Genomic DNA, 10,339 nt, shown 5'->3' on the forward strand with positions numbered 1-10,339 from the left:
TTTGATCACCTTCCATTTTATTATCACAAGAGATTACAGATTGAATTGAAATGAAATGGACAAAATTGAATTGTAAATTATGAATATTGAAAACGTGGTACTTCGTCAGCTAATGTTAGGTACTTCTTTACATGCTCGTTTCTTCATCCACGCTGGTCTCTGTCGATTTTTCTTTCACCACCATGAGATCGTTGTTCTTTGTACCAACACGAGACGATTTCGAATGGCAGATCGTGTAAGATGTATCCTCCTTGTCCCTTGTGATCTTGTCTCTCAGCTTGTAAAACGTGCTGAACAACATGTTGGGTTTTGCACATTCACTCGCGCCGCAGTCCAATACTGTGCTCTTGCATTTTCGGGTGTCGCACTTGAATCCTGCCGCTCTTTTCACGCTGAAGTTATCGTACATCTTTTTGATCCTCTTTACAGACATCTTGGTCCTTTTCTGTAAAGGTATTAAATATCAAATCAACTAATCAAGAATCGTTATCTCGTCTTACCTTCACTTGATTAGAAATTTGCTGAAGCTTCTTCTTGCTTCTTTTTATCCTGTATCCTAATTTATCATTTTTCTTTGGCGAACACATCGTCTTCTTACAACTAAAACATTAATTAACATAATCAATGATTAATCGAATTGATTTATCAATCGAAAAACGAATGTATCAAACAACCTTTGGTTGTTTACATCCTTTTTATACCCAGTGCAGTGCCTCGAGCAACCACTTCTAGTAGGTTTTATCCTTTTTTCCTTCAAATTCTTCACGCATGATTTTGTACAGTATTTCGTCGCATCTTTAGATTCATAAATAGAAGTTGGTTCATCAGGGGACATCGATTGACGGTTATGTTGATCGAAATTTGCAGCTTCCGTTTGCGACGACTGCCATCTCTTTGATACTCCCATGTCGCCATTTCTTCCTTCGTTGTACCTTGCCTCTCCGCTCATCCCCTAATTCTAATGTCTTCTACAGTTTCTTCAGTATATAAATGCTGGTGCGAGTCGAACTTGTGCTTTGAAGCGAAGTAGAACTTGAAAGCGGCGATCGAAGTATCCCGTGCTGTCGACATATCAGTATCGTTTTGGTGCCCATTTTAAAATTCTCGTCGTTTGAAGTCGCTGGACACCTTGCCACGATGATGGTTCGGTCCATAAAAGATTCCTTGAAACATAGAAACCTAAATTTATCTATAAAATCTAAGGATCCAAAGTTCTCAAGCAATCTTAATCTAACCTGTTCCCTTTTACACGTTCTTATTCTTCTCCATATCTTCTTCAAAGCTCGAAAGCCTTTCGTAAGTGTCCAACGTAAATTATCCAATTATTCTCTCGAATAGAAACGATAGCATGTTGCAAGGAAAGGAATATAAAATTAATGATCGACTAAAATTTCTCCTGTCAAGACAAAACGAACGTGTCACTTCCGATTAAAAGGATGGCGCCATTGAAACACGCGTTTCCCTTTTGTTTCTCGACTTTTTACTTTTATTCCTTCCCGCTGTTTCTGCTCCTGCTCTTGGATCTCGATCCTCCATGGGAGATTTTATTCTGATTCTGATCCAAGAAACTTCCATCCGCCAACGATTTAAAGCTCTGCGCCGAAACGGCGATGTTTTTATACGGTGTCTCCTGAATATAGATCACACGTTTCAAGCTTGTTAATTGAAATTCAATATGATCTAATTATTCGAAATTTTATAAACACTATAATTATGATATAGAATAGATCATTTATAGACGCTAGCTTGCTAAAAGCCTGCCTGAATGCCGTTCAATAATCCATTTATGATAATACCGTAATTAGATCCGTGGAGGTGCTGATATCAGCAGCAATAATCTTTCTTCTCGCTGTGTTTTCACTACCGAACGTGTAACTGGGCCTTGGTCTCTGTCCAAAACCTATCGCGCTTTTCGTTTGCCACATCTGTTTTGGTAATTGATCTGAAACAAAATTTTCAATCATAACATTTTTAATTATTCAAGTTTCTATTAGTATTTACTGATTCTGCGCTCTGCTCGTTCCAGCGTTTCATTCCTTGGCGATTCTTTAGAGGTTCCAGGATGAGTTTGAGAATAATTTCGAGGATAAGTTTGAGGAGAATTTGGAGTTTGTTGCCTGCAAGATACAGGACAGTCTTTTAAACAAGAATCGATGGTCCTGAAGGAAAATAAACTCGTAGAAAATTATATAATTTTAATCCTGTTGATTGAATTCTCTCTCACTCACTTCTGATCAACTTGAAAACTTGTGCGAGGACTCATTTTGCTTAAGTTTCTCGCAGTATCTGTATCCTGTTCTTTGTATTCTTTTCCCTCGTCAAATTGCATTTCAGGGCCCTGATTTTCCAAGGATCTTGATTTTATTGGGGTTGACGTTACAAATTCTTTATCCACCTGAAATCGATACGTACATCTTTAATATTCTATATTTTCTTTATTAATTATTTATTCATACGTCGAGTGTTTCTTCGAGCATTTTCAAGGTGACCATCGTCCCATCCAGAAAACCATGAAGATGAGGTAGTTTCTGTTCACAGCAGTTGAACTCCCGTTTCCTGAATATCTTCCACCAACAATTTTCATCTTCCAAAAATCTTTTTAACTTCATCATTTCTGCTATACAATTGTTCACTATCTGTCGAGCGTTGTTCAACTCTGATGTGGCTGGATCTTCGGTTTGACTGGGGACATCTTTATATCCAGAATTTCTCTGTTGAATTTGTATTTGAAAATTAGATACAATTAACAGTGTATCCCTTTACGATTCTTTTAAATTTCTTTTTAATTAATATCGAATGCTTTACATAAACTTTGATGTTTTGCTGAGCAGATTCCAGATCTTGAATACTTTTCTTCAGATGCTGGATCTTGTTGAGCAGTCTCTGAGTGGTACAAATATCATTCTCCACCTGGGATTTAGCGTACTTGCATTTTGTTAGATCACAAAACTCGACCGGCTTTCTGTTCGACGATTGATAACGATTGTCCTGCGGTTGATTACCGGTGCTAGCAGAAATCGGGGAGAAACCACAGGGGCAGCGTAGTCGTTGCGGTTCCTGACAGGGAACAGTCGCAAATACTGATGATCGTGTTACCTCTTTCGAGGAAAAGGGAAATCGTGTAGTGTTAATTAGGTTACGTGCCATTCACGTTGATGTTTTCCTTCTTCCTGTCCAGCAAACTCTACTAACTAATTGCTTGGATGGAGCGGGTTTTCATGGTTTCCAACGAAGTACCTATGGTTTTGTTCGTGTTGTAACATTTTGATTGATATTTGTAAAAATTTTCATGGTTCTGGTGTCGGAGATTCCATCGTCGATGAACGACAGCGTCATCTGTTTTTTATTTTATTTGCAAATTAAATATTAACAGGTTGGATATTATAATCACTTATAATACTTCTACAATAGAAATGGATGTCTTCTATTAAAATCTAATGAAAAACTGATAGGTAACGTTTTGAAATTATCGCTCAACCGAGATGTTTTACAGAAAGGCACCCTTTCACGTGTGATTTCCGAAACACAAAAACCCAGCGTGTTTTCTTACGCCAGGATGAATCGATCGAATCGCAAGGAGAAACGACTTTTAAACGGCCCGTTTAGCATAACGAGCCCTAGCTCTTACGAAACGTCTCGTAGACCCGCATAATTGTATTGTGAACGGGAGCTTAAGGGTCCCCGAGTCACGAGCGTCTTACAAAAAGTCAACGAGATTGTCGCCGCGGAAAATCCGTGTTCCCAAGTCACAGCGTTCCTTTATCCATTCATTTGCAAAGGAGATGAGAATATTGTTCGCCACAATAGCAGGTTTCGGATCGCTTTCTTGCGAACACGCCGTAATATCAGACCTCGGAATTGGGTCATTCAAGTGCAAAGCAGAACCATTCTTCCATAATTTGAACGCTTTTTACAGATTTTTACGAATCGTCGCGCTTTGATTATACAGGAGTGTTGCAAGAAATTCGGATAGAAATCAACTACTTCGTGGCTAGTTTTCAGTCGTAAATCTTCATCGAATCGATTGTCCCGAAATTGGATCATTCAATTGCAAAGCAGGCAGTCGAGGCGGGTACCAGGTCGATTTTTCAGCGTCGTCGTCGGTACGCCTCGTTTTTCCAACCCAGCTACGGGATTTCGGTCGCGTGAAAACCGTGAAAATCGACTCGGTATCAGCTTCACGAATTTCCATTTGAAACGACCCTTTGGCTCGCCAGTTTCACGTTAAACGCTGACACAAATTCGACGCGGAAATTTCGACCGGTTCATTCGTTCCATTCAAACGCGACGTGCCACTCAAAGAATCGAGTCAAATTACAAACACGTACCTTTCATACAGATAAAAAAAAAAATTCCATTTTTATCCTTTCATCCTCATCGTATTAATAACCATCGCGATATTCGATTGCTCTGGAAAATGCAACAAACCCGTTGCATCGTAAATCTCGAAACGGATTGTTCGCAAAGGTTGCGCGATCCGAAGCGGAGGAAGCGGAGATTCCAAGGGGTTTTCGAATATAACTCTAGATGACTGGAGTTCTAGCTGGCTAGGTAGAATTCGAGCATAGAATTCGGCACGACTGTAAAGAGGCAGGCGTCTAAGACCATTTGTCGCGATACGGGAGATCCTGGTCTTCCGGCGCGCGGTTGACAGGTAGGAAACAGGTAAACGCGCCGCAGGATCCCCTTTTTTTTCACGTCCGACATGGTTCACCGAGGGACAAAGGGGTACGGGACGACTGAAAGATCCAAAAGCCAGCCGCAAAGTCAAAATAAAGTAATTGTTGCCCCTTTGTCCCTGTCCTCTTACATCCACCCACTACTATGTATTTCCTTACTTCTTTTCTTTTTTTTTTTTTACTGGAGGATATTCTAGTGAAACAGGGAAAGTCTTTCTTTCGCTAAAACAGTCGTTTTTTTATTTTAATTTCAAATCGATCACAAGAAGATTCCTTCGCAATTTAAAAATGCTCCTTCCGCGGGACAAATAAAGGCGGCGAATTTTTTCTCCCTCTTTTCGTGCAAGATACATGCTACGTGGCATGGCCGATTCCTCTGGATCAGCACGACTTGATCACCATTTATGGCTTTCCCAGGACAAGATCCTGAGGACCGCTGTGAATCGAAATGGAGGACCTCCTACGGTTACATCCGACAGTCTCACCACCGACTGTCTCTCCCTGTCTTTCTCGATCGTTCCTTCTCCTCGCCGCTCGTATATCGATCGCTCGAAGATTGTCAACGCGATTCGTGACACGTGAAAACCTTGAGAAACGTCGAACCTCGAGGTGTACCTCACTCCCGACACCGTGGCGAACGCGTTGGGTGGTCGCGACGAAGAACACCGCGTTAAAGTGAATAGATAAAAGTGTAATTCTACGCGAACGTTTCTGTTACACGTGAATGTATTCGAAAGGTATCTCAAGAAGGAACAGTCACTTTGTAGAGTAACTGGTATAAACGTGTCGTTTCAGAGAAATTTACTGTTCGTTAAGTTGGCTCTTTCATATTCCTCCTATCACTGTTACCTTGTATCTTCACTCCAACAGAGCCATTCTTCTTTATACGATGGCAGTAAAAATGTTGAGGCAAGGAATGTGCTGGACCTTCTGTATAAGGATGGGAGATACCTTCTGGTTGAGAGGTTAAAAAGTTACTCCAATTTCTTTTCTTCCCAAAGCGAACTCTTTATTCTGCACCGCGCCGGTGGTATTAATTCGATTAATTAGCTTCCATGGATAATTTATGACACGGTCATGCTTGACGATCATATAGAATCATCAATAGAAGTGATTCGTTACTAGTAATCAAACCGGACGTGTTATACCGCTGACAGAAAGGGATTCGAGAAACGCATGCTGGGTGGTCGTGTGCCATAAAACGTGTTACGTTCTTAATATTATGCAGTCCACGCAAGTGTGCGGATGTATATATAAAGCGGTCCGAATTGTCCGGCAGCTTAGCGAAAGAAAAAAGGGCCGCGTCGAGGAAAAATCGTGGCCGGTGCACCGAAACCGAAAAAGGAAGAACGGAATGCAACGCGAACGAGCATCTCCTTTTCTGAGCTGCGCGTCCTCCTTACATACGCTCGTTCTTACCGATTTCACCGTGGATCGAATAATCTCGTCTACATGAACGCCGGCCACGCTTGCCTAATTGGCGATCACATTCATCCGCGGCGGCTTATTTGAACGAATTTAATAGCTTACTTTACCAACGGGCTTGGGACACGATCTCAAGACCGTTCCCTTGAGAAATCGAAGAATTGAGCGGTTGGAATTGTAAACGATCCGAATGATACAAGTAAAATTTCGTTCCTTTATTTTCCCATTTACATCGTTTCTTACTTGAACGTTATTCGAACTTGCAACATTTATCGCTTTTACAAATTTATCGAATTTATCAAAGTTCAAAAATCAATATTGTAGAAGAGATCTGATACAATTGCAACATTGGTTCCCCTGGTAGGATTTAATCCGGTGTGTCGCATGTAAGAGGAGATTAACTGCACCCATCGATTCCAGGGAAGCTGAAAAGTGGCTACTTTTCCACGTCCTTGGTTGTCGCGCGACATCCTACCGTTATTGTGGAGTCCAGGGCCACCCTGAATGCCGAAAGCTCGTCGACTTTCGCGTTTCGGCTCGTTTCATCCCGGTAAGGCGAGTGCATAGATCACCAGGTGTCGCTCTGTTTATACCACAAACGTCCAAACAAGTCGCCGAGTCCCTGGGGTCTATTAAGTGCGGACCTTTCAAAAGATCTATTCGACTAGGAAGGGAAAAAAAGAGAGGTATAGGGATCATTGTATACCTGGATCCAAAGATCTGTCCATTGATCTGACCGCTATACCAGCGTGTAAATATCGTGAATAAACCTTAACTTTTCGATCTATCCAATTTTCTAACCGATTAAGAATTAAACGAGTCGAATGGAAATCTTTTTGGTGTCGATGCGGGCTTTGTTTCGAGTCAGCCATCACCGTTTGACAGTTATCGGTGGTACACGGTTATGTCGTTTCCCTTCTACTTTCCTCGTTCAGCTAGGTCCTATCGATTCTTATCTGGCGATACCCTGACATCCTTTCCTTGATCCGCCGACACCGACCGTCGACGATATCCCGGATGCTTCGACGACGTCCATTCTTCAACAGAATTCTTCTTACCCACCATTAAAATATCGCTTTTTCTCCAGCGAATAGATCTTGTTACTCCTTTCCTTTCCATTTCATTTTTTATTCATTCGCATTATAATCCAAATTCATATCGCGTTGCAGGTTTCTACAAAAATTGACAATTTCTTGGAGCTAAATAAAAAAGAAAGATGAACTTCGATCTCAGCAAATAGATCACGCGTAAAATCTTTCAGTTGGTTCTTCCTAGTCGTCGAAGATCCTATTGGAACCTATGTATTCATTATCTCTCGCGTGTAAGAGTATACGCTTCTAATGATCGAAAGGATCGTTCGGTTACGCCCTGGTAAGCAGCGCGAGTGTTTCAAGAGGGATTAGCATCGAGCACAGGAGGCTTTGCAAGTGTGATTAGGAAAGTCGACACACCGTGGACCCGGTGGTCGACGAGGCGACGAGGCCAGCGCACGAACCTCTTGGAAAGACCGGTAGCTCGATGGTTCTTTTACTTTTCTTTTCCTGCATACGGGATCGAGCCTCAATATGGAGGTGATTAAACCGCGAGGCGTTTGATAGCGAGCCTTTACGTTTCCGTGACTTCGTAATTACGCGGTACTGACCGTTGTAATGGTCGAGCTGGGCCGGTCGTTAAGGGAAATTAAGGAGCTGCTTTCGTTCGTTCGAATGTTTACTGCCAACCGCTTGCCAATCGTAAATATTCGGCTACGTTTCTCTGTGCTCGTAATTAGCCTGAGAACAGAGGATTTCTAAAGAGCACCGTACCCAGCTTCGTTATCTAGACGCTTCTGTCGGAATATCAAGTTCGAAGCTGCGCAACGCCTTCATCAATTTTAGGATACATTCTAATGCGATTTGATGACTGAAAAGTATTATAAAATAACACTCACGATATGTCAATTTGAAGCTTGGAGTTTTATTAAATTATTACATAAACATTTCATTTGGTAAATCGAAGACGATTGTTAGATTCTGGAAGAACTCTCGAGGTTCTTCATGCAGGCGCCTCCGAGTAGAGGGCAGCATCAACAAGAGTGAAGAAATTGCAGGGCACAAAGGAAGCAGTGAGAAATAGTCAGCTGTGTCCCTTCTCCCTTTTCTCTATCATTCAGGGAGGTAACAGGAAAAATACCCTTCAATTTATTTTTATTCCTAGCATACCTTCGTTTAGTCTCTCTGTATATAAATAAGGACAGATATTTTTCTAAATAACTCTTTATTTCACTCTCTCGATTGAATGTCAATTTATTTCATATAGGATTCTAACGAAAATCCATTAGGCAAAGATCGTTTATTCCATGGTAATAGGAGGACGAGGCTAAGAACCCGCTAGGCGACCCTAAAATTACCAAATAGATAAAAAAGGAAGAAAGCTAATCCCCTCGTCGGTGTTGTGCGGCGGATATTAAGAGATGGCCATCGTAGCGGTTCACCCCGTATAATTTTCATGGGGTTCCCCGGCCGAACCGCCTGCCAAACGCGATGTTTGTCGGTAGTTTACAGATTCGTAAGATCATCTGTTGTTCAGTTCTCGTGGAATCAGAGGGTGGAGCGTTTCGACGGAGGGGGCGTTTCGAAAGAGCGTTTTCACCTGGAACTCTATGGAGGTTCCATGCTTGAAAATACTGTGCGAAAGGAATTTTCCCATGACAAGAGGATTTTCCAACAGGAAACATTAAATTATTGCAATCTCCGAACAAAAAATCATTAAATTTCTTTTTATAACACTGTCATCGTGGCCGATTCATTTCGAAGAAAAGAATTTCATCGAAGTGGCAATTAAAATATGCAAATTCTATGTCATATAACCGAAACAGGATCGAAAGGCTGTTAACGATACGATACGTTGACTGACGTCGATTCACTTTTCTGCTTAATTTCTTCGCGTATAATTTTATTACCAACGCGTCTCGCCTGCTCTCAGACTTTATTTCACTGCTCGCGATTGGAAGATCGCAATCTTTTGTGTAATTAATTGGAAATACCGAGATGGCGATAAGCGGCTGATTTATCTCATCGCGCCTGCGGAATTGAATTCTCTTGGCGACCGTGCTGCATTAATATTAATTAGCGACTAGCACGGTGCCATCTGAAACTGTAACGCCAACGGTAACGCTTTAATTTGCGGCTTAACTTAATCGCTCGATTTACATCCCTCGGGACTCTTTACTCGCATTCTTTATCCCGCGTAACCCCGTAAGCAATTCGTAAATTCGAGTACCTAATTCCCTCGCAAATCAAATAATCCGAGCTCTTGATCTCTCGATTTGCATTCTTAAAAGATTTTATTCATTTGCAAGGACAGAAACGAAAGAAAGAGCTGCATCCGGAGGATCTATAGCTGGTAACAGTTGGGAAAAATGATTGTTCGGTATTGTACAAAGTAGAGGCTTCCGGAGGTGTAATTGTTTCGTAGGATGGTTCAGAGTGCAGGATGGTTTGCTGGAACACGGCCACCTAGGTCGCTCGGGTTGGTCGGGTAGCACTCAAAGCGCCTTTGGGCTCGGTGCCGGTATAATGGCGCCCGTTTGTCAAAACACGTCAAAACACAATCCTGGCCACGAAATCCTCTTTGGCCGGCCAGTCACGCCCCACGATGCATCACCTTCCCCTCTTGGCTCGTTTAGAAGCTTCAGGTAGAGAGAGCAGCTCGTGCTCTCGTTCTTGCCGAGTCACCCATCCGACATTACTCTCTTTCGAATTTGGAAAGCAGACATCGATTCTTTACCTTCTTCTCTTTTTTTTTTATTCACGCCAGACGAGTACGCTTTCAACCGGGGGGGGAAAAAAGGAAGAGGAAAAATTCACTTTGTGATACGGTGTTGCCGGAAATCCGGTAGCCCTTTTTTCATTGCTGTTTGTCAGTTATGATGGAGTAGAATCATGGTGGTTGAAGAAAATTTAACGTAGAAATAGAATGGGAGAATCTATCGAACGATTCGTAACGATAGCTATTCTTTATCTTGTATCTACTGTCGTTTAAATGCTTATTATGTACCTTGAACGATACTCAACTGAGCGAGCGTGCACTGATTATCTCTCAATTGTCCAATTTTCATAAAAGCCCCATAAAAAAGCTGGCTGCGTAGAACGTGTTTATCGTCGCGACTGATTTACGAGTACAATTTACATATCAGCTTTTCAACGAACCGAGCAGGAAGGCAGGGCACTCGTCGAGGCTATCACTTAAAAAAT

At 41.9% G+C, this 10,339-nt stretch overlaps 1 protein-coding gene across 3 annotated transcripts; it reads right to left on the bottom strand.

Moving 5' to 3' along the window:
- Nucleotides 1-946: 946 nt before the first annotated feature.
- On the bottom strand, nt 947-4,147 carry LOC117600637 (uncharacterized). Of its 3 annotated transcripts, none has more exons than XM_034316311.2 (9): nt 3,985-4,147; nt 3,145-3,336; nt 2,806-3,057; nt 2,457-2,711; nt 2,229-2,395; nt 2,002-2,159; nt 1,797-1,942; nt 1,236-1,630; nt 947-1,163 (listed from the first exon to the last, which is right to left on the bottom strand). In XM_034316311.2, the coding sequence occupies exons 2-8, from the start codon at nt 3,145-3,147 to the stop codon at nt 1,487-1,489; spliced, it is 1,125 nt and encodes a 374-aa protein (XP_034172202.1). In that variant the 5' UTR covers nt 3,148-3,336; nt 3,985-4,147; the 3' UTR covers nt 947-1,163; nt 1,236-1,486. The 3 variants fall into 3 exon arrangements, with proteins under 3 accessions (XP_034172202.1, XP_034172204.1, XP_034172205.1); XM_034316313.2 differs by having other exon boundaries at nt 947-1,179; XM_034316314.2 differs by having other exon boundaries at nt 2,002-2,117; nt 3,985-4,143.
- Between the last annotated feature and the right edge of the window lie 6,192 nt (nt 4,148-10,339).

The sequence above is a fragment of the Osmia lignaria genome, chromosome 16 (genome assembly GCF_051020975.1).
Source record: "Osmia lignaria lignaria isolate PbOS001 chromosome 16, iyOsmLign1, whole genome shotgun sequence".
Classification (NCBI taxonomy): domain Eukaryota; kingdom Metazoa; phylum Arthropoda; class Insecta; order Hymenoptera; family Megachilidae; genus Osmia; species Osmia lignaria.

What these genes read in the sequence shown, in the direction of transcription:
- LOC117600637 (XM_034316311.2), bottom strand. An exon ending in ACGAGCAGAGCGCAGAATCA is followed by an intron (nt 1,943 to 2,001) that starts GTAAATACTAAT and finishes ATTTTGTTTCAG; the next exon opens with ATCAATTACCAAAACAGATG. An exon ending in CCTCCACGGATCTAATTACG is followed by an intron (nt 1,631 to 1,796) that starts GTATTATCATAA and finishes ATCTATATTCAG; the next exon opens with GAGACACCGTATAAAAACAT.